The sequence below is a fragment of the Silene latifolia genome, chromosome 10, assembly GCF_048544455.1.
Source record: "Silene latifolia isolate original U9 population chromosome 10, ASM4854445v1, whole genome shotgun sequence".
Lineage (NCBI taxonomy): Eukaryota > Viridiplantae > Streptophyta > Magnoliopsida > Caryophyllales > Caryophyllaceae > Silene > Silene latifolia.
The window spans coordinates 133,675,099-133,699,888 of NC_133535.1; the positions used below are offsets into that span (position 1 = coordinate 133,675,099).

A 24,790-nucleotide genomic window follows, 5' to 3' on the forward strand; every position below is an offset into this window, starting at 1 on the left:
GAAACAAGTGATACATAAAAGGGAAATACAACTGAAAGAGAAAAGCTCAACACATACAGCATCCATGAAACCTCGTAAGAAGGCGATCGGTTATTCCTGACTTCTTGCTGAGATGATGTGTTAAAGAGCTATGATTATTCTTGTCATTTGGAATTGTAAGAACTGAGGCGATATTAAATAAAGTAAAATGGAAGAGTAAGAGGAAACTAAGCCCACCAGGCGATAGCTATTTAGGCGGTGATGATGGGTGTCTCCATCTCAGCATCATCTGGGTTGGGTAGCGGGGCATCAACAGTGGGCAACTCTGAATCGAGCATCTGCGCGTCAGCATCGTCGTCAGTGGTGGGAATGGAGGCAGTAACTGTGGAGACAGGCCAGATGGGTATCAACTGAGTTTTATTGACGGTGGGGAGTGAGAAGTCTTCGAAAGACGACGACCCTTGAAATTCGGTCTCAGTTAACCGCTCGCTAGAAGTTTCGTATGTAAAATCGTACGCATTGGCACCGGTATAAATACCGTCTTGATAAGACTGGCGATCAGAGGTACCATCAGAGTAGACGTCAGCCTGAATGTAGGAAAAGGGAATTTCGTAAGTAATTGCTTTGACCATCATCCTGACAGTGATCCTCGTCATGCAGGGCACCGTGTATTGGCTTGAAGATGTTATGGTGTTGCTTCTTTGAATAGAGCCTCCCCAGGTGTACTTGTCTGAGTGTATTCCCTCGACTGAAAACTCAAAGCCGAGACCAGCTTTTGGGATAGCAGCCGTGAAACCAAAATTTTCAGTGACTGTCAAGGATTCGCTGTTGCTCCAATGGCCAGTACGGACAGTGTCAGCTGAAAAGGAGAGGGTTTGGGTATCGGTTGAAGTGGTCCTGTTGTAGGCTTCTTTAGTAATGACAGCCACTATTCTTTCGTTGTAGATTCGAGCATCATTGAAACGGAAATGGGTTACTTGAACCTCCCTCGAGAGAAGAGGCTCCAACACATCAAAGTGGGCTGCCTTAGTTATTGTGTTTACTGCTGCGTTCAAGCAATTGGTGCGCCCTTCTCTAGTGAGTGGGGTGCAGAACTTGTTGAGGGAATAGCTGCGAAGTGCTATTTTGTTTGGACCCACCTTCACCGCCTCAAACCATGCGCTTGGATTGGACTCATTCTCATCCCACTCAGAGCAAATCCAGTTTCCATTTTCAGGCACCCAGAGCTTGCCAGTCTTTTGGGACTTGACTTGGATGTATCCTTGAGTCGTTCCTATTATTCGGTACTCTGCCGTATCTAACGCAATTTCTCCGTCGTCGAATTTGTTGTGGTTGTGGTTTGCCTCACGGCGGTGGCCTAGAAATCTATTATTGATGCCCTTTAAGACTAGTCGCTTAGGAAGTTTTACTAGCTTTCGGGCATCCGTTATTCTGAATTCGGTGGCAACCATCCAACTCTCTACGCCCAAGTAATCCTGGAAGTCATGTCCTGGTGGATACATTCCTACAGGGTGATTGAGCTGTACATGCACCAAAGTGACTGTCTCAAAATTACCATCCATCCATCTTGTGGCTCTAAACAACGTACACCTTGCTGAATCCCGATCTTCCTCCTTTTTTTCAGCTGCTGCTTTAAGCTTGTAGCCTCCTTCTTCCCTGCAGTTATGTCAAGTGATGACGGTTATTGTTGGGCACTCTCATTTTTAATTGAGTTTTTCCCTTATCAACAAATAGTCTACCTTTTTTCTCTTTTAGAAATCCCCTTTCTATAAAATCCATAACATTTAAAATGTTTTGATTGGCTCTTGATTTTAGGAAGTAAAAAATAAATTTTCTTTTTCTTTATAGATAACCCGTAACCCCACCCATATTCTTCATGGATTTAATTACTCTCTTTCATCATTATTACTCTCTCTCATAATTGAAGTGATTCCAAGTTTATAAAACTATACAAAATCATATAAATATTATACATTTGTTTTGCATTTTTATAACCATACATTAAAAACCACACATTATAAAACCATACATAATTTACACATATGTTCGTATAAATATTTCTAATACAAAAAATTACAGAATACTAATTTGTTGACAATTAAACATTTCTTGCTAATTCCATAAAAAAAATTACATTTATTAATTGGAAAAATTAATGATCAAATCTAAGATACTGATAATTTTGATAAAAAGGACAAACAATAATCATCAATCATTAGATCTAAACCATTGTTCATAAAATTTAAATTTAAAAACATTATTCATAAAATTTAAAATTATCTAATATGGAATATGGATGTGTATAAATGTATAACCTATATAGCCCGACACTCTTTAAAACCGTACATTCCTTGCAAAATTTAAAATTTTAAGTTACCTAATGTGTATTATTTGTATTAGTGACTTAAATATATTTAAGTGGAATTTACTTTTCGATACTAATGAATTCAGTCAGCTCATTGCATATTTTTTAACAATTATATCTGCACACGGTTAAAATTGTACAGTTATACATTGCTCCATTCAATTATTATTTCAAAATATTACGTTTAACTATCGTATTAGCGAATATATTTTATATGCCATCATCTAAAAATAAACCCATGCATTTTTGTGCACGGGATTAAAACTAGTAACCATTATGTTCTTGTAGAAAACGTCTCAAAATAAAATATAGCACAAATTTTTGTTTATGATAGAATTGTGTAGTTTTAGTCCCGTGCAAAAAAATGCACGGATTTGCCTTCAATGTTCCGATATACAGAATAAGTTTTAATATATTAACGGGTTTGATTTAGTGCAAGCAAAATATGAGTATATGTTATATAAGTACATTTTTATAAAAAGAATTGAATTAATCTGATAAATAAATTAACAACTCATTTAAAGACGTATATATTTAACTAATATAACATGATTTTAATATTTTAGTTAGATTAATAAAAGAACAAGAGAAACATTATAGTTAGATTATATTTATTAATTATCATATAATATCATCAGAGCGTTAATATGATACTTAATAAATATCACAAAAAGGAGTGAGTGTGAGAGAATTATAGTGAAATAAGGAGAGATGAAAATTAAATCTTTAAAGGAGAAAGTGAGGTTCAGAAATTAATTCCTTTTCTTTTCCTGATTTTCAGGGATAAATCAGAAACCTTAAAATATTTTGGCTTTTATAATAGGGTTTTTCTAAAATGTGCCCTAAGGGCACATGTTAATAACCTTAATATGGTAAGTTAACAATATATTCTCACTAATTATGGTAACAATGAGTTTATAGTTAAATATCTCATGAGAATATGTTGTCAATCTTACCATATTAAGGTTATTAACATGTGCCCTTAGGGCACAATATATTCTCACTAATTATGTCGTGGACAATTAATGTACCTACAAGGCTACAAGAGTAATCATAGCTTTAATAGAAAAAAAAAATTAAGGACACTGGTAATAGATAAACTTCATAATGGGTTTGTTTTCATGCCACATAAATTAATGTACAAATTCATTTTAAGGTGTAATAATGTGTTGAGTAAAAAATCTCTTTATTATAAAGGGTTTTTCTAAAATGTGCCCTAAGGGCACATGTTAATAACCTTAATATGGTAAGATTGACAACATATTCTCATGAGATATTTAACTATAAACTCATTGTTACCATAATTAGTGAGAATATATTGTTAACTTACCATATTAAGGTTATTAACATGTGCCCTTAGGACACATTTTAGAAAAACCCTATATATATATATATATATATATATAGATTCGGGATCCTATGAGAACCATCAAGATAATGAGAACCATGAGAACTATTCACAGCCCTCAGATCTAATGTATAATAGACGGTGCGATTAGCTCATCTAGTGTGAAAATCTCACGCAAAAGTAAGAAACTACCCCAGCAAAACCATTTTACCAAAACACATTCTCACTCCTCATTTTCTTTCTCTCTACGATTAGTGGCATCTCTATGCTCCATTTCCAATCGCCAATCATCGTTCTCATCTGCCGACGGCGACATAAATTGCCGGTGAGACGATCACCACCCTAATTTGTCATTTCTGTAATTATTTTCCCCAAATTTTACCTAATTTCAAAGAAATTGAACCCAAACTTATCATTTCGGTACACTCACTACTCATTCTTCATCTTCTTCATCTTCTTCATCTCCTTTCAATCATTTCGGTACAGGAATTTTTTTTAATTAGATCATAGGACAGGCGGATACATTGATCCTCTTATATTTGATGCGGTGGTATGCCCGAATGTAAACTTGGCCCGAATGATGACTTCTTTTAGAAGCTCAAGGTCAAACAACGAGAGGCAAAGCCATTGATATGGAGGATATCAAGTTTCATCAGTATGTCTCATTGTTTCATTTGATATTGGCTTCTTGAATTTTTTTCCGGACCTGCACCATTGAATTTCTTCGTAAAACAAAACCCATTTTAGTAAGACAGTCTGTTCAGTCTGTCTATTCTAAGTTATAACAGCTGAATCTCACCTTCAGGTGCGTGCGTTTGGCCCGCTTTGAGAATGACAGAACAATATCTTTTATTCCTCCTGACGGGTCTTTCGATTTGATGACATACAGACTTACATCTCAGGTTTCACTTTTTACATTTGTTGCTGTTTGTTTATTTCAATCGTTATTTCGCATCCAATTTGAGTTATGAAATGTTGCAAGATGTTTTCATTCAATGAAAGTATTTACGACGATCTACCGCCATATATAGGATTTTAAGCACATTACTCGACCATCTTCAACCTTGTTTCCTTCTACGTTCTCTGTAATTTCATCTACATTTAGGTAATTTCTCTATTTCCCCTTGTTCTTTGTTTTTCCTCAATTTTTGTAATTTTCATGCTTCAAATTAGTTCATTAAGTTTTGAATCCCTGATTTGTTCTGCTTTCTTTCTGTTTTCATTTTTTTTCAAAGAGTATTCTGCATATTAATTAGGTATAAAACCATCTATTAGGCCTCAACCATTTGGAGATTGACGGCTTTCAAGGGATGTAACTTTTGGTAGGTCTTGAGTTTCTTCATATTGCTGATGAAACTTTAATTAACGAGAGCATCGGTAAACTCTCTTCTTGTATTGTGTTGTATGAGATGGATTGGCTGAATATTAAACTATTTAGTCTATGACAATTGGATTCTTTTCTAGATTCTGTTCTTCGTGGTTTACCACGATTCTTGTATGAAAGTACCGATTTTTTTTCTCACGAATACGAAGGTTGAACTCTAAAGATTTCATATGCTAAGCCAAAGAAGAAGAAAACTCACACCCTTGTGAAATCAAGACCGCCTGTTGTATACAAACTATTTGTAGCAAATTTACCATTTGAAGCAAGAACCAAAGACCTGAAAGAATTTTTCAATCAAGTCGCAGCGATCCTGTTTTAGCTGAAGTCATATTTTAGGATACTTCAAGAAAATCATCTGGTTATGGTTTTGTTTCTTTCAAGACAAATAAGAAGCTGATGAAGTCCTTTCGGATTTGAAGGGAAGGTAATGCTTAACAACGTATTTTTTTCCTTGTGGTTTCACATTTTTCCCTAATTCCGTCTTTGGCTAATTTGACGTTCATTCGCTTGTGATTAGCTAATTACCGGTAGTCTGTATTGAAATTAACATTTAACAAGCAATACAAATCATTATTGCAGTAGTGGTTTCCGTATTTGCTCTTTTACTTCTCATAAGATTCTATGTGCATGAAATAAGGTTCTATGTTCATGAAATAAGGTTCTATGTGCATGAAATAAGTGTTAAATGGACATAAATAAAATTATATGTGCATGAAATAAGGTTCTATATGCATGAAATAAGGTTCTATGTGCATGAAAAAGTTGTTCAGTTACAGTTGGTTATATTATGATACTAATTACTTTTGGTTAAGGACGTTAATTTTATGGGCATGAAATAAGATTCTATGTGCATGAAATAAGGTTCTATGTGCATGAAATAAAATTATATGCGCATGAAATAAGTGTTCTATGTGCACGAAATAAAATTATATGTGCATGAAATAAAGTTCTATGTGCATGAAAAAAGGTTCTATGTGCAGTAAAAAATTCTTCAACTTGGTTATATTATGATACTAATTACTGTTAGTTAAGGACATTAATTTTATATGGGCATGAATAGATCCTATGTGCATGAAATAAGGTTTTATATACATAAAATAAGGGAAATGACGGTGGAAGAGATTTAATGTAATTACCGGTCTTTTTATGTAACTACAAGGCATTTTAGTGTATCTCTTACATATCTTACTATGTGAGAAACATTTCAGTGTCCTTATATCAGTTATTTAGGCTGCCATAGTATGAAACGCCCGTTATTTCATAATCGTATTTGTATGGCGTATTTTAAAGGCTATTAGCTCAATGGTAGAGCAATGTGCAAATTGTGCACAAAGGTATGGGTTCGAGTCCCATATAGCCTATTAAATCGCAAATCCAACGATAGGAACATTTCATGATGCAAGCAATACATTACAATTATTTAGTAGGATATAATCATATTCGGGCAATGGCGCTGGCGAGCAGCAATAATGGCATTGAGCTCGTGAAATAGCTTTGCAATTATCAAAAGTTTAATACAAGCATTTCAAAGACTATTATATATACCAAAATTTTTACCATATATGCCATACTTGAATTAAATGGGATTACCAATTACACTATTTTTCATTCTTAAGAGTAAAAGAAAGATTTGATATTTTATGGCCAATATGGGAGTCGAACCCACATCTTGTGAATTGCACAATGCTCTTCCATTTGAGCTAATTGGCTTTCAAAATAAGTAAAACGTAGAAGAATTAAGAGCTCGGGTGTTTTACTCGAAAAGCAACGACATCAAGAAAGTGACATCAAAATATTTTTGGATTTTTTTTTTACATATGAAGCAGACAGGAGAGCCAAGTTAGAATTGCAAGGAACGATGGAATAAGAATGAGAATTTGAAGCTGTTATTTAACCTCGACATGGGAAATAATCACTTAGATGGTAGCATTCCTGATTGGATAAGCAAGTTAAAGTCTTTACAGGTTCTTGATTTATCCGCCAACAATTCGTCAGGAAGTATACCTGTAGTTCTGGGGAATTGTGGCAACTTATTGAGCTTGAACTTGAGTCACGACGACTTATCTGGACAGATACCGACAGAGCTCAGTAACTTGAATCAACTTCCAGTCCTATTGGATCTCATTAGCAACTCTCTTTCGGGCCCAATACCTGATCTTGACAAGATGAGATCCTTACTGGACCTGAATCTCTCCCACAACCATCTCTCAAGGTCGGTCTCAGAGTCACTGTCGAACATTATTAGCATACAATCCCTGGATCTCTCGTACAATGATTTCTCGGGTTCAGTACCCAGCAAGAGATTCTTTTCAAAATGGGTTCTGCAAGGGAAATCCAGGCCTTTGTGGAAATGCATCAGGATTGTCTCCTTCTAATGCTAACAACGCTAACAACTCTCACAAAAAGCACAAAAAAATCATTATTGCAGTAGTGGTTTCCGTATTTGCTCTTTTACTTCTCATAACATGTCTAGCTGGGGCTCTGGTTTGTGGCCGGAAGAAACAACAACATTCATATTCCCAGATGTTGACTCATGGCTAAAATTTCTTATTGCCGCAAAACGTTCCTCAGCTCGAATAGAACCATCAAGACGCTCGTAAGTGTAGCGTCTCAATTCCAGATAATCCTAAATCACCAAAAAAATGTTAAAATGCAAAAATTTGCATCGAATACCAAATGATCCTTGCACCAATTCTATGAAGAGTTAACTAGCCTGTAAAATATCAAGGGTGTGAGTCATCTGAGCAAATATGAGAACCCGATGTCCTGATTCATGCAGCTTGTGAAGGAGTTGATCCAAAATCAAAAGTTTACCACTAGCCTGAAATAGCAGGAAAGGAATAAGTAATCAAATCCAAGCTGATATTTCAGCTATGATGTCAAACTGCCTAACCCTTTGTTTATGTTAATCAGAAGTATGTACATTCTTTTTCAAATTGGCCCTTCACTTTCCCGACAGGAGTAAACATGTCTACCGAGTACTGCCTTAGAAAAAAAGAAGTTACTACAAGTCACCAAAAATATTCCCAGCATTATCCCACAATCCCACCAAGTCACCAGATTTTGCTTAAAACGAGTTGCAACTAGCAAGACTCTAAATAAAACTCACATTTTTGTCAAGAATGTACGAGAACACATAATGTTTATGTATTTTAATGCTTACCTGAATGCCAAGAATTTCATGAGCCAATTCTGAAGAAATAGTTTTCCAGTTAATATAGGAACAGTCGATGAGCCGTCATGTCTTGTCATTTCAGCCAGAACTGATGGGCTAAACAAGGGCTATAAGATAAAAGTGGGAGTTACACATAAGATACCAAATTGGAAGGAGAGAGACACGTAACACAGTCAACACAAAAATTCATGAAGCCTTGATGTTGTAAAGCTCTTTTTATTTACATCATGTAATAACAGACAGATGAGAGGTTCAAAAGAAAGAAAAGTAACCTGGGTATCAAGAAGGATAAAACGTTCAGAAGAGATGAGGGGTTCCATGCCGGTAGTACAATGCCTAGCATTTGCTCGAGTTTCCTCAGACTGAATCCCAAAAGGAGGTAGCATTCCTGTAACCAGTAATAGTCATTTATGATCAAAAATGCTAGTTTGATCACATTCACGACCATTGGAATAGTCATTTATGATCAATCACTTATAATGCCAATATACCCTTAGTACATAAACCTAACCTTGACACCTCCCACAATCCCACCAAGTCACCAGATTTAACACCATTTAGCATTGACTCCTTCAGGGGGCTTAGTTAACAAACCTACCCAATGACTGTCATCAAGGACCACACCCACATGTCACAACCAAGTCATCAAATATAACCCATCGCGACCCAATTTCTTAATCTACAACACCAATTTCAATTCAAAACCCCAATTATATGTGTACAAACTCGAATCAACAATTCGTCAACCCTAATTTGTTGACGAATTAACAAATTCGAAACACATAAAGTCAAAATTAAGGGAAATTAAGAGAAATTAAACAAACCTTATTGAATTTTGATGTACGGTGAAGTATAGTTCGATTTGCGTCTCAATTGAAGAAGGAAGCAGCGGATTTTTGAAGTTTGTTCTTCAATTCTAAGCAGTTTGATGATGGGGATATAGAGATTAATTGGAGAGAAAATGAACGTAATTTGTTTAAATGACACAGGGTTGGACGAAATTTGTTTAAATGACATTGGTAGGATCTCAGGCATTCATTTGTTTAAGATCTAAAGGCTGTGAGTGGTTCTCACGGTTCTCATTATATGGGTGGTTCTCACCGGATCTCGACCCTATATATATATAATATATATATATAGGGTCGAGATCCGGTGAGAACCACCCATATAATGAGAACCGTGAGACTGAACAGAAGGTGAGATTCAGCTGTTATAACTTAGAATAGACAGACTGAACAAACTGTCTTACTAAAATGGGTTTTGTTTTACGAAGAAATTCAATGGTGCAGGTCCGGAAAAAAATTCAAGAAGCCAATATCAAATGAAACAATGAGACATACTGATGAAACTTGATATCCTCCATATCAATGGCTTTGCCTCTCGTTGTTTGACCTTGAGCTTCTAAAAGAAGTCTGTCATTCGGGCCAAGTTTACATTCGGGCATACCACTGCATCAAATATAAGAGGATCAATGTATCCGGCCTGTCCTATGATCTAATTAAAAAAAATTCCTGTACCGAAATGATTGAAAGGAGATGAAGAAGATGAAGAAGATGAAGAATGAGTAGTGAGTGTACCGAAATGATAAGTTTGGGTTCAATTTCTTTGAAATTAGGTAAAATTTGGGGAAAATAATTACAGAAATGACAAATTAGGGTGGTGATCGTCTCACCGGCAATTTATGTCGCCGTCGGCAGATGAGAACGATGATTGGCGATTGGAAATGGAGCATAGAGATGCCACTAATCGTAGAGAGAAAGAAAATGAGGAGTGAGAATGTGTTTTGGTAAAATGGTTTTGCTGGGGTAGTTTCTTACTTTTGCGTGAGATTTTCACACTAGATGAGCTAATCGCACCGTCTATTATACATTAGATCTGAGGGCTGTGAATAGTTCTCATGGTTCTCATTATCTTGATGGTTCTCATAGGATCCCGAATCTATATATATATATATATATATTTTTTTTTTTTGGTAAAATGTGAGAGTATATTATATATAAAAATATGGAGTCAATTACATACTAGCAAGGCAAAGCACTTCAAAACTAAGTAAATTTTAAATTGCCTAGCCAATCTAGCTCATGTGTAGTCATCCGACTCTTGTCTCTTTCCCTTATTCTCTTCCTCATGTCTTCACTGATCCATTGAGCCAAGCACAGAGGCCTCATCAGAACCTGCTCCACTCTACACTTGTTCCTTTGCTGCCATACTTGATACAAAGTGCTCATAACCAAAGCAACCTTCACCCCTCGCTGAATTTTCAAGCCAGAATTATGAACACACCAATGCAAAATGTCATCCTCAGGGAGCTTTAAACCAGTATAGTCCATCACAGCCTGTAGGACTCTCCTACTGTAGGCACACGCGAAAAATAAATGCTGCTGCGTCTCTTCTGCTAACCCACAAAGGACACATTGTCCATCAACATCCATCCCAAATCTCATAAGTCTGCTATTTGTATGCAACGAATTGTGAGCAATAAGCCATCCCAGGAACCTATGCTTAGGTAAGCTCCAGTTATCCCAAATAGCTTTAGACCACTCCACTGTGGGTTGTGTCCCTCTGAGCCACTCATAACAGCCAACCGGAGTGTACCCAGAGGGTTGCACCTGCCATATCCCTTGCAAATACCCAAATGCTAGCCTCTCGCTTCACTCTGCATATCCTCCTCCACACCCAACTGGAGTTGCTTGTTGGAGTATATTCCTGCCATTCCCTCCCCTTCAGATAGTTAACATTCACCCAATTCACCCATAAGGACTCCTTGTTTGTAGCTACCCAATCCACAAGTCTTCCAACCATAGCTATATTCCATAGTTCCTGATTTTTAAGCCCCAATCCCCCTTATATATATATATATATATATATATATATATATATATATATATATATATATATATATATATATATATATATATATATAGATTTAGGATCCGGTGAGAACGATCACTCGGTGAGAACGGTGAGAACGAACTATACAGCCCATTACTAATAACAAATGACACAATCAGCCCACCCCAGTATTAACAACACACTACCCCCAAAGCCCAAACACAAATCCCATTCATCGCAATCTATCATCATCACTAGAATCCGGCGACTATCACAGTACACTCATCGCGCGACACCGACCTCCGTCACAGACTACCGTTGAATAGACACTGACGGCAAGACGACCACCGTCGTCGTCCCTAGTTCCCTACTCACCCAGCTCTCTCAGCACTCCAATCTCCCCGACATCTCCTACATCACCGTCCCCGACATCACTCAGCACACCCATCCCCCTTCTGTCATTCCCATCCACCACAACCCATCGTCTGCCGCCGACGCCAATCACCAACAACGCATGAGAATCACCGGGGAACAACCCAGACATCGGCGACATCATTGAGCATCATCAATCCCCGACATTTCCAGTTTCGTAAACATCAGATCTCGATTCTCCTTCCCCTACATTTATGGTGCCGAAGAAGGTGGTTGAAGTGTCGACAAAGTCAGGCTACCCATACCAAGCGCACCGCCATCGTAAAATGGTTTTCCTCTTATTTAAACTTCACTACAATTCAATTTGATTTGAAAGAAACTTAATGTATCTGATTTCTATTTTAATGTATCTCTATCCAATTTTGATGTACCTAATAACTAATTTTGTGTATCTATGCTAAATACATTAAAACAGCGACTAGATACATCAAGGATTATTGTAAATACATCAAAATAGATCGGAAGCTAATACAGAGACGCAAGTGAGGTATTGTTGCCGGCGACTTGTTGTCTGCCGCTCACTAATTCCACATGGCTCTTATTGTTCACCAGTTTAATGGAACGACGATTGGAGCGACGTAATGCCAAGGAAATAGATGAAAATATGGAGGACGATTAAGTGAGAGGGACGAGTTTGGTGATGGAGGAAGCACTTAAAGTAGATTGTGGTTGTGGTGGCTGGTCATGGTAGTCGCAGTTTGTTGGTGGCTGGTCATGTTGTTCACCGTCAACTGAGTGGAATGAATATTGTTTATCGCTGGAATTTTAATTGGGGAAAAAATCGAGAGAGAAAAAGCGCGTGAGTAGTAAACTAGTAAAGTGTATGTCTGAGTTTCTTTTTAATCTAATAGTTGTAGTTCGCTCTCACCGTTCTCATCAAATGTTCGTTCTCACCAGATCCCACCCCTCTCTCTCTCTCTATATATATATATATATATATATATATATATATATATATATATATATATGTATAGAATTAGGATCACATGAGTCCACCCTATCTTTTTGAGTCCGTGAGTCCATGATATAATATCACACGTTATATTAAATAATATCATAGCTTACAGTATCACACGTTATACTAAACAATATCACAGCTGGAAAAAAAACTTTTTGAAAAAAAAAAAAATTGAAAAAAAAATTGTGATATTGTTTTATAATACAATATAACACGTTATGCTAAACAATATCACACGTTATACTAAACAATATCACAACTTTCGCGAAAAAAAAATTGTTTAAAAAAAATTCGAAAAAAAAAATTTGAAAAAAAAATTTCGTGATATTGTTTTGTGATACAATATCACAAGTTATGCTAAACAATATCACACGTTATACTAAACAATATCACAGTTTACACAAAAAAAAATCGAAAAAAATAATCCCGAAAAAAAAAAAAATTTAGAAAAAAAAAATTCGAAAAAAAAAAATTTCGAAAAAAAAAATTTCGAAAAAAAAAATTTTGAAAAAAAAAATTTTGAAAAAAAAATTTGAAAAAAAAAAAAAATTTGAAAAAAAAAATTTCGTGATATTGTTTTTTATAGTGCGTGATATTGTTTTATGGACTCATGGACTCAAATATTTAGGTGGACTCACCGGATCCTACATATATATATATATATATATATATATATATATATATATATATATATATATATATATATATATATATAATCCGGAAATCAAGAGATTTTAATGCAATTAAATAAATCTATACAAATATATTATATATTTCGCAGTTTTTAATGGATAGCGCCGTGTGATAGACCTGACCAAAGGACTTTAATGTACATATTTTATAGTTTTAGTTAATGTATAAATTTAGATAACACCAGAATATGGTGATTTTCTTAAAATAAATATGTCTCACTTATGGTATTAATTAGTATAATGATATTATTTATTTAACATACACAAATATAATATAAGTATGTTACATTTTGAAAACTATAAAAATGTATATAAATCAAGCTAGATTTCCAAGAAAATATAATATTTCATAATTATTTCGATTTCCAACAACATTGTAAACCAACTATCATGCAATTCATGTATTCAATCAACGACAAATATAATCATACCATCATTATCCTTCACTACACATCTCACATCCTCCACATGCATGCATCCATCGATTCATACAACACCTTAATATATAGATACACAACACACAAGGTAAACACATAGCGATCCCGACTCATATCCCATGTGACCGGTTCAAAATTGTAGGGCGAGTTCACGACTTTAGGACGTCTCCCAAGTCTTTGCATTAGCTCCTACAACTTCTACCCCGGGTTCATTTTAATTTGACTCCCTATGTTCATTAGGTTCATTGGTTACAGGTTTCAGGATCGTCGCTCTGATACCACTTTGTGACACCCCATACTCCAAGTGCCTTACCAGGACCACTCAGGTATAAGAACGTCACCATCTCGGTTTCCCGAGGCAATGATAATCAAATGACAATAACGAAACATAATTTAAATAGTAATAAAGTTTAAGTGATTACAATTCCAAAACCAGACTGATAAAAGTACAAAACATGTTTCCCAAAACTAAATGTACGTCTAACAACTAAATAAAATGTCTGACAACAGCGGAAGACTCTTCTAACTACAAGTGATGACTCATCCCAGCTAGCTCATAAGCACCATATCAAACCTGCTCAACAATTGCTCACCATCCCCGAATGGATCACCACAGTTTAATAAAACAAAGACGGGGTCAGTACTAATCACACAATTATATAATCACAATAAGACAGAAATCAACACAACTCAATCACCACATAATCCTGAACTCCATCACCAGCTCCTCAATACTGACTACACACTAAAGTGTGTAGCCTTGCCAGAGCACCCATCGCAACAGGTTACTCCTCGCCGCCAGTGGGAAACCGCAGCCGTCCCGCTCATCTCCGTCGAGCGATAAACCCAAATCCATTAATGTGCACATCCCTTCTGTGGTGGGTTCAACAGAAGGCGAATAATGGGCGTGAAGCCACTCCCGCAAGTGACTCCACTCAGCCAGGGACGCACCCCAAAGAACACAGACAGATACAATCAACAACAATCAACAACAACCAAATCCAACAACTGTCACGATATGAATACGATACTTTACACCAATCACAATCAACAACAAACCACATTATGTGACTAATACTGAGTAGGGAAGCCCTACCTGGAATGCAAACACAAGCAGACGATCTCAACAGCTGAATCAAAACCTCTCCTCTACGAATCCTCCTCCTATCACATGATCACATAATTACTACTAGTACAACTAACCATAAAAACCCCCAATCCCCTAAATTAGGGTTTAAACAAAGTTAATTAAATGCTATAAAATTGGTATGTAGATCTTACCCTTGACGCAAGGATCATAAAATGTAAAGAATGATGAAATCCGACCTCTTAAGCTCCGGGATTTGTCAATAACATGGATGAAGCGAACAACGTAGTTTCAATCTCCTTTTTAAGTTTATTAGGTTTGTAAAAGTGTTTAGGGAAGAAGATGATATGAATTATATACTAATCCGTGTTATTAACAAAACCCATCAAAATAATACCCGTTAACCGACCTATTCGATCGAGTAACTAACGTACTCGATCGAGTGCCACTTACTCGATCGAGTACCCAGGCTACTCGATCGAGTACCCTACAGGCAGAATATTGTTTCTAAAATCAAAACACCCTTACTCGATAGAGTAAGGCCCACTCGATAGAGTACCCATAGACATAGAAAACCGTAGTATTACAACTGCCCGTAATCATTGTTATTTTCACTACTCCCGCCGTAATTATTGTTACTGCCACTACTGTTACATTAATATTGATAATTTTACTACTCGCGCCGTAATTATTATTACTTCCACTATTGCCGCATTAATATTGATTATTTCACTACTCCCGTTGTTGTTTCTACCACTTTCACTAATCTCGCTGATAATATTGTTACTTTTACTATTCAAATGAGTTATTACTATCATATAACTATATCCAATGTTACTACAATTCTTTTGTTTAGTGACGAAAATACTTTTACTACTTAGGCATGCAATTTTAAGAGGATTATATATTTATATAAATATATTACATATATGCATTAAATTGAATCGAAAGAATTATGCAATATTATATATTATGGAATCTAACTTGAATTATTTATAACCTACTTATATATTATATTTTTGTATGTTAAATAATTAACATCTCTATACATCTAATAAACTATAAAGTTTAATAAAATTGTATAGATTTTAAATTTAATATATAATTTTATGATGATAATAATTAATACCATAAGCGTGTATGTTTATACTAATTAATTATTTTATTTTAAGGAAATTGACCATCTTCTAGTCTTCTATAAATATTTAGGAAAATTATCAAGCATCTTCTTTCTTTTAGTCTCATTGAAATTGATCATCTTAATTAATTATTTTATTTTAAGGAAATTGACCATCTTAATTAATTATTTTATTTTAAGGAAATTGACCATGTTTTAGTCTCTTACAAATGTTTAGGAAAATTACTAAGCTGCTATATAATTTAATTTTACCCCAAACTATATAATATTTGCATTGAGATCCCTTAATCGGGTCCATCACACGCTGCTAGTGATTTAAAACTATATAGTATAATTAATTTGTATAACTAGCTTACTGAAAGTATAATTAATTTATATAATATTTGCATTGAGATCCCTTGGTTTCTGGATTTAATATCTAGTATTGATTGATTGATAGAGCTTACTGTTATTATGTACCGGCTAAAACTAGCTTACTGAAAGTTTTTGGGAGTATAATATTTAAGCATTTGGAGGATATAAGAAATGTACTCCGTAACTAAAGTGTAGCGCATATTGGGTAGTTATTTTTATTATTTTTTTGTTGTAAAATAAAGAGAAGAGAAAATTGTAGAGAGGAGAAAAGAGAGACAGAACTGTATATTATTCCATTATAAGGGGGTATATATATACACACATACATTGAGGGTAGAGTTTTCATAAGATAATACACTCTAAAATATTCTAAGATATGGACATCCATATAATATTATACTATAATATTTCATAACACTCGCCCTTGGATGTCCATCACTGAAGAAGATGCCTCGTTAAAAACCTTCTTAGAAAACCTCGTGGGAAAAATACTAGTGAAGGAAAATAGTACACTAATCTTCAAACACGCATAACAAACTGCCTCGTTAAAACCTTTTCATGGAAAACCCAGTGGGACAAAACCATGGCTAAGGAAAAAGAGTACAGCGCGTGCTACTCCCCCTGATGATTATGTAACTTGATAAATCTTGAAATGATCCATGATTTGACATAACTTGTCGATCGTTGAAGTAGTACCCATTGTGGTTAATAAACTTGAAATCTTCGATTAATAGAAATCCATGACAACTTCGATATCATATTTCTTTGACAACTCACAGTCTGGATATAATCATTTCATAACTCTTGGTTCTTCATTTCAATTAATATCTCCATAATTTTGATAGAGTTTCCGCAGTGGATGATATAGTTTCTCTTCAATAAACGACATGACATTATATGTCTAAAATAATTGTCATCTCAATCAATCATGATGACATGACTAAACTATAGTGTAATAATGCGCTTATAGTGCTACCTCGTTAAAAACCTTGCTAGGAAAAACCCATTGGGACAAAATCTAGTCAAAGGGAAAAAGAGTGTAGCCATCATTCCTTAATCCTTGTTTTAAGGAGAATCAAACCGATAATTATTGAATAAATCATCCAATACTTTTGAGCGATTTTCTTTGCTAAACCATATATATGTATGAATTGACATTCTCATTGTAGACTTTAACTACATTATTTTCCAATCATTATGGGACTTCTGAACCATAAGCTAATTTCACATGTTTAACAAGAAGCTCATTTAAATATGAATTCTCATATGCTCAAACTTCAAGTTGAGACAATAACTTTTCAAATAAACTCTATAGGAGTTTTGATGTTCCATTTTGAAACTAATCACGATATCTTCAATCGTATTGTAAAGGTTTATATATTTCATCAAGAGTTTCACTAACTCAATTGATCAATCATTAACAATTGATGATCATTTATAAGAGGCTCTTACAGGGAGTTATCCTCCAAGGAGTAGATCGTACTATATTCTTCCTTTCCAACATTATCCATTCTAAATTATATTATGAAACATGTGCATGCATATGATATGAAACTAAGTTCTAAATAACATATCCTAACAAATATGCAATAATAATAATGTAAATATTAAAACTAATATGCAATGATGAATTTACTCTCTATATGCACATGATGATTACTCAAAATGCAAACTGATCAGTTTTCTTTCCAATATTTATAATTTGGATTGACTTCAGGTCAATAACTGGACTTCTAGTCCATGAACTCATTTATAATCATTGATTATATGTCGACAATCAAAATGGACTTATATAAGATCCCTATCATCGAGTCCACAAAATATCGCGCGCAAATGTATGTAGGTTCCATAAATATATCGATATAATTTCATCACTTCTTGATGATATCAGTACTGTTTAATGATATCTGAATCTGAATATGTACGTGGTATCATTATATTCATTTAAGCCATCTATTATTCTTCAGATATCGTGTCACTTCAAGGACACTTCAAATATAGCAATTATATGTCATACCAACTACTTGAAGTTGCTATTTCACATTCATTGGAACCGTCAATTTATCTTGACTTTTATTATAATTCACTTCAAGTGTATATACTTGTATTAATCTGGTAAAACATATGGTTATATCAAATTCAAAAACTTCTACTCAATGAATTTAATGTATAACATTTCTCTGAACTTCTGGTTCAGTATGGGATCATATTTTTTTTTACCAGCTTTTAACTCACATTTCTCCCCCTAAGGTGGTAAAAACTATAACCAATGTATAGTCTAAATATTTACCATAACCATCTTAGATCTCAATTTCTCATATCATCGATGAGAATTTATATGGGCATCTTTGTATAATAACAAAATATTTATGGAAGAAATGTATAATGCAGTTGGATTTTTAATGCATGTGCTGAATCACAATGCCCAATTCAAGAGATCAATGATTTCATAAAAAAAACATAATGTGATTTTTAATCACGGGAACTACTCGGAAAAATCATTATGTGACTACAAGCCACTCAATATAATGTCAATCCATATACGAACATTTCAGTTCTTTATCGAGTAGTTTTTAGATCTCCAACATCATATATACTCATTCTCAGTGTATGTCTTGCCTTTAATAAAATTTCTACACGAGAGAATTTCAGCACTTGTCTTTTCTTGAAGATAAACTCAAGGTTTATCAAAACGGGTGTAGTAAGAACCCGGATGGCTTTAATTTGTCACATTTGAATCATTTCATGTCAACTTTCTTAGTTTGCCAAAAATACACGGCAAACTTTAATCAAAATTGGATGTATCTCAATAAATTCACTTATCACATGGCATATTTTTGTTGACTATATTCATCACGCTAATCTTATTGTTAGTAATACTTTATCCAACCAGATAAATGATGTGACATATGACACATTATGTGTCTCATATATGTAGGTAAGACTCGTCAATATTCCAATAAGGAATATATTACTCTTTGAGTATTTTCATATGACCTTTCATGAAATATTCACTTTCATGAGATATTTTCATTTCTTTCAATGAACAACTTTGGCTCAATAAGGCCACATCATTAAGCTCAATTAAGGTTTCTTTACTTGACTCATCAAATGTCATATTATTAGGCTCAATTAAGGCCGCAATGTTAGGCTTATCATAACGCCATATTCTTGATCTGTGTTACAAACAGAGTCTTTATGAGATATTGAGATGTCACATTCACTTCAAAGAATAGATCAAATTCATATCTCATTATACTGTTCAACTTCAGGTGAACAAGAATTAATTCGCAAATAAATTTGGCTTTCATAAAGACCGCTTTAAATTGAACAGCGGTTCATATACTCATAGACGTGGACTTCTGGCCACTTACACTTATACAATATGAATAGATTGTACTGATGAGACGGTGTTAAATTATTACACACCTTTAAAACTTTGAACTTCAGGCCAAAGTTATAATATGGATATATCTCTCATCTTTATAATATAAATCTCTTGAAACTTTAGGTCCAAAATAATATAATTAAACAAAATTTGTTTACCACATGTAGATGTATTGTTTACCTCTCATAAAAGGATCTCAATGGCAATGATAATTACTTAATATGATACATATTCCTTTATACTAGTATAAAACAAATGAATAATTTTTTTTTTCTTGTCTAGTTCTATAGATATCTTTAGAAATCATCAAGACGCTTTATACGAATTAAGATAAGAGTCATGCATGATGATGTAGTAGCCATGGAATTAAGGTTTGATGTTTGGAAATAAATAAACAAATAAAGCCATTAGCAGCATAAAATTCGTATCTCTTTGTCTCAAATTAACCAAAACTCAAATTTGCCCATTAAAATACAAAGATCTAACACAAATTTAATCTCCAAACACATTAATAATTATGGTAGGCATATAATTACCATTTAGGGTCATGTCAACAGAACAAAACATGTTAACAAGGTGGCAGAACAAACAATTGAGCACATAATTAAAGCTTACTCAATTGCCACGTATAAGCTATCGCAAATTCTCAAGATTAAGGACAGAGAGATTGACTAAAAATAATAACAAATCGTCTGTGTCTGTGAGAATAACATTAAATCAGAAGGGTTTTACCTAAGGTCTTACCGTTCGGTTAATAAAATATAAGATAGGTTAGAGACTCGTGCTAATAACGTGTTGTAAAATAAAGAGAAGAGAAAATTGTAAAGAGGTGAAAAGAGAGACAGAACTGTATATTATTCCATTATAAGGGGTATATATATACACACATACATTGAGGGTAGAGTTTCCATAAGATAATACACTCTAAAATATTCTAAAATATGGACATCCATATAATATTATACTATAATATTTCATAACATTTTTACTATTTATTTTCTTGTTTTTTTACCTAATAACTACTAGGAGTATCATGCTCGCTCCCTCCTCCTGGGAGCCGGATATAATTTACCCACAAATATTCTTATTCTTAAAAATATGTGCAGAAGAGGGTATAGCTATGCGTTGAGACTAATAGCTGAAAAGCCGGAGGAAAATGAGTCGTTGTCAAGGTGTACATCGTTTAGAGCCATAAGAATGGGACAACTAGGTAATTACACAGTGAAGTTTATCCATGTCCAGCTGGGGCGCGAGGTTGGGAGATACGAGCCTGGAGTTTCTTTAGTAGATTGCTTGGGCGTAGCATCCAGTCTTATGCTTCCCACTGAATTCAACTTAATTGACTACACCGTTCGTGAAACTACCCAAGCGTGTCGCTTTTAAGAACATTTATGACAAGCTTATAGCACACCGCTTAACGGACAATTATAATTACAACCGATTTGTAGAAGACGACATTGGAGAAGACACTGTAGACTACGATATATATCAAAAAGCAAACGGAGATATCCAAGTAAGATCTAGAAAGGCAGAGAGGTTATGGAGTAACAGACGTCAGTGGTTTCTATCTGACACGGCCGACAACAGTAGCGATGTGCAGACCATGTTCCAGGTGCTTAAGGTGAGTCAAAACAGAATCTCACTTAGCACCCGATACAACGGCTGGTTCTGCTCACGCTTCACCAGCCGTTATGTTCGGGATGGGTATGCTGCGACAGCTGGGAGACCCGTAGAAGAAACCTACCTTGAAGTGATTGAGCCCCTGATTGAGAGAAGAATCAGAGTTGAGCAGTTCCGGTTAGGAGATGCTAGGATCTACAATGATCAGGTCATCGCTTCGTACAGTGAGACGCACACCAACAAAAGCAGCATCCCCTATGTTCACGATTTTACCTTCAGTGAAACTGTTAAAGATGAAAGCTCATGGAGTACCAGCCAGACCTTGTCTTCCGGCTACAAGTTCTCCTTCACTGCCGGCGTACCTAAGATCGGCCTCGGCTACCAAGCCTCTATTCAAGCGGAGCATTCTGAGGAGTACGAATGGGGGAAAACTGTTGAAACTGTACAGAAAATTGAAGCTACTCACAGTATGACTGTCCCAGAAAAAACTCATAGGACTGTGAGAATAGTTATCAAAGCTGCAACCTGTGATGTTCCCTTCTCCTACACCCAGACTGACCGTTACACCAACGGCGATTGGGAGCCTTCTTATATACAAGACGGCATTTTTAAAGGCACTAACGCCTACGGTTTCTATTATGAGAGCTTTGACGAGCCTTACTCGTCTACCTTTGATGAGGACGATCCCATGTCCGCCCACCTTGTGGCCACTGAGTCTGGCATTGTTGACACAACCAAAATCACCTTGTCTCCCCTTGGTGATTATGACACTCATACCATTGTTGACCCCACCGTGTCAACCCCACAGGAATCAGACCCTGACCTTGCAAATGCTCATCTCACCGTCCCTCCCATTGAAGACTCCGTCTCTGCCATGGATTATCCCAACCCATAACTAACGTTGGCGGTCAATATGCCATTGCAAGGTACCGTAAACCATGAGCTCTTTACTTTTTACTCTATACTTTTTCATTTCAGAATCAATCTTTAGCACAACACCACGCCAACAAGTTTGAGCAGGTGATAAGCCGATAAAATTTTCTCGTACAATTTAATTGTTGTGGTGCTAAACATGCTTTTTCGTTCACTTTCACAGGCACCCTTGAGGCCTTGAGTCCAGATTTCCGATAGTTGATATTAAGCTTTCAATCTTTGTATTTTCTTCGCCAAACGCAGGCGACAATAAAAGAAGCACTATGGGAGTAGTAACTTACTTGTATAGTTCCTTCTAAGTGATGTTATTTCAGTTCATGTTTTATTATCAGCCAATTTATATTCTACCAAACTAGTGATTTAAATTTAATTTAAACCTTATTTACCTCAACCAAGCAAGAATTTAAGTGCGTTGAATTCAGATGTTTAAAAGTCTCATCAAGCTGTAAGAAAACAACTACAGTAACTTTTTTGTGCAAGTATTGTAGGGTTTTGAACATGAGCTCGGATCTAATCGCAAGTATTATACAAATTAACATAGGAAATAAGATGAATCACATACCTCTTAGCGCAGCCGAATAATAACGATAATAAGAAGTATATTTGAAGAGACCCAATTTGATTAAGTTAATGTTGATGATGCCTTAAACAAATTAATCTCATTGTTTATGTAATTGTGTGCCTCTTAAGTTTTAACCATGTAGCATGAAAGTCCAATTGTCAATTCAAGGTTATCAAGATAGTCATCATGAAGATCAAAGATGAATATTGTCATTAGTGCTAATGTCATGTGTTGTAAAGAGATCGTTAACTCGAATTTACGTTTAGGTGCAAAAACAACATTTCAGTCAAGTGTTACTTAAGACTCGTCTTTGAAAGAAATATTTCGAAAATATTTGAACTTTTGTTAAAATGCTTTCAATGTTCACAAATGTATTCTGGAAATGTTTTGGAGTCTTTTGAAGAGTATAGAGCTTTTCAATGTCTTGCTAAGGAATTTGCTTGCACAATAAGACACTTTCTATAAATGGGTTGTTTGCTTTTTACATTTATGGAAATGTTTATGGTTCTCATAAACACAACCATTTATGCTTGTTTCTTGTTAAAAAAATCCAACCTCTTTTTGTGTGTATGTGTGCACAATCTGATTTCTTGCATTCTTAGGCATCGATTTCTTGAAAAAGAATACTCGGTTGCTTTGAGAAGATTTCGATTGACTTGTACAAGTTTCCCAAGCAAACTACTTACAATATTTTAATCACTTGTGCTTATGAGTGTAAGATATTTTAATGTGTAAAGTATACTACTTGTACATTATAAATAGCTTGATTAATTCATGTTTACATGTGTGCAACAACGAGTTTAAAACTGAAAAAGACTTAAGCTTTCAACCGAGTAAACTAACTTTGCAAAACCGTTTATCATTTCAAATCTTTGAATCATTTTGCAAGTTTGTTTATTTATCTTTAAGTCTTTTATTGTGTTGTTGTATTGCACCTAGTCGTTTAGTCGTGTTTAAGGATCATGTGTTTTGTACTTCAACTTTATCTCCTCCGTTCAATTGAGTGAACAACATTGAGATAAGTGGAGTCTTGTAACAACCGGGTAGAACCGAACCAAGTCTTAGGATAGAGTTATCCCTAAGCATGAAGTCTTAGAAGCGGAGTAACTTTTGAGCACGGAGTCTTTCGGCGGAGTAGCCCAATGCAAAAGCCTTATTGCGGAGTAGTTTTAAGCACAAAGTCTTTCGGCGGAGCAGCCCAAAGCAAAAGTCTTGGAAGCGGAGTAACTTTTAAGCATTAGCAACCGGAGTAGGTTGGGGAGTTGTTTTATTATTCGGGGTGGTCTTAGTTTATATGAGTTTACTTCTAAGACGTTTAATAATATAGCGTTGGACGTAGGTCGCGGAGTAGTGACCAAACCAGTTTTAAAAACATCGTTTGTCGTGTCTATTTTGTTTTATTTCCGCCGCCACTCTATACTCACGTTTATATCTTCTGAATCACCCAGTTGAGTACACTGTAACTTCTGCTTGGTGAATCGTTGTTGATTACTTCTAACTCTCTAGTTCTAAGTATCGACTCTTCCTTTCATCTAAGCATTGATTAAAGTGTTTAAAAGTTTTAAAAGAAGCTTTCATTAAGCATAAATTTTAAATAGACACCTAGAGCTGGCAAGTCTGACCCGACCCGAAACCGAGCAAACCCGACCCGAGAATATTGCAACCCGAAATCGAAACCGACCCGACCCGATGATGACCCGTAACCCGACATGACCCGATGACCAGTGACCCGAAACCGATCCGGCCCGACCCGATGACGACCCGTAACCCGACTTGAACCGATGACTAGTGACCCGAACCCGACCCAGACCCGACCCGATATTGATCCGACCCGATATTGACCAGATTAAATTGATGCACCGACAATTATTAAGTTTAATATTGATCAAAATGAAAGGGATTTTGTAATTAGATTGTTATGTTTGACTTAATGATGAAGTAATTAAACCAAATAATGCATTAAAACTAAATTTAATGGTCAAAAATTGAAGTAATGTGATAAAGTAACCGGACCCGAGAATGACCCGACCCAAACCAGACCCGACCCGATACATCATTTTACCCGGAATGACCCGATCCAATAATGACTCGACCCAAACCCGGCCC

General features: G+C 35.3%; 2 protein-coding genes across 2 annotated transcripts; both read right to left on the reverse strand.

Moving 5' to 3' along the window:
* Positions 1 to 230: 230 nt before the first annotated feature.
* Positions 231 to 1,541, reverse strand: LOC141608264 (uncharacterized). The gene has a single exon (XM_074427629.1). It carries the CDS (start codon positions 1,539 to 1,541, stop codon positions 231 to 233), a length of 1,311 nt encoding a protein of 436 aa, XP_074283730.1.
* An 8,755-nt stretch (positions 1,542 to 10,296) lies between these two features.
* LOC141608266 (uncharacterized) lies at positions 10,297 to 11,636 on the reverse strand. Its single transcript, XM_074427630.1, has 2 exons — positions 11,459 to 11,636; positions 10,297 to 10,871 (listed from the first exon to the last, which is right to left on the reverse strand). Exons 1-2 carry the CDS (start codon positions 11,634 to 11,636, stop codon positions 10,297 to 10,299), a joined length of 753 nt encoding a protein of 250 aa, XP_074283731.1.
* Between the last annotated feature and the right edge of the window lie 13,154 nt (positions 11,637 to 24,790).

Bases quoted from the DNA above. Each gene is read 5' to 3' on its own strand.
- LOC141608264 (XM_074427629.1), bottom strand. From the start codon at position 1,541: ATGGATGGTAATTTTGAGACAGTCACTTTGGTGCATGTACAGCTCAAT.
- LOC141608266 (XM_074427630.1), bottom strand. From the start codon at position 11,636: ATGTCGCCGATGTCTGGGTTGTTCCCCGGTGATTCTCATGCGTTGTTG. The intron at 10,872-11,458 runs GTGAGTAGGGAA...GGTATTTGCAAG, and splicing joins TGGAGTGCTGAGAGAGCTGG to GGATATGGCAGGTGCAACCC.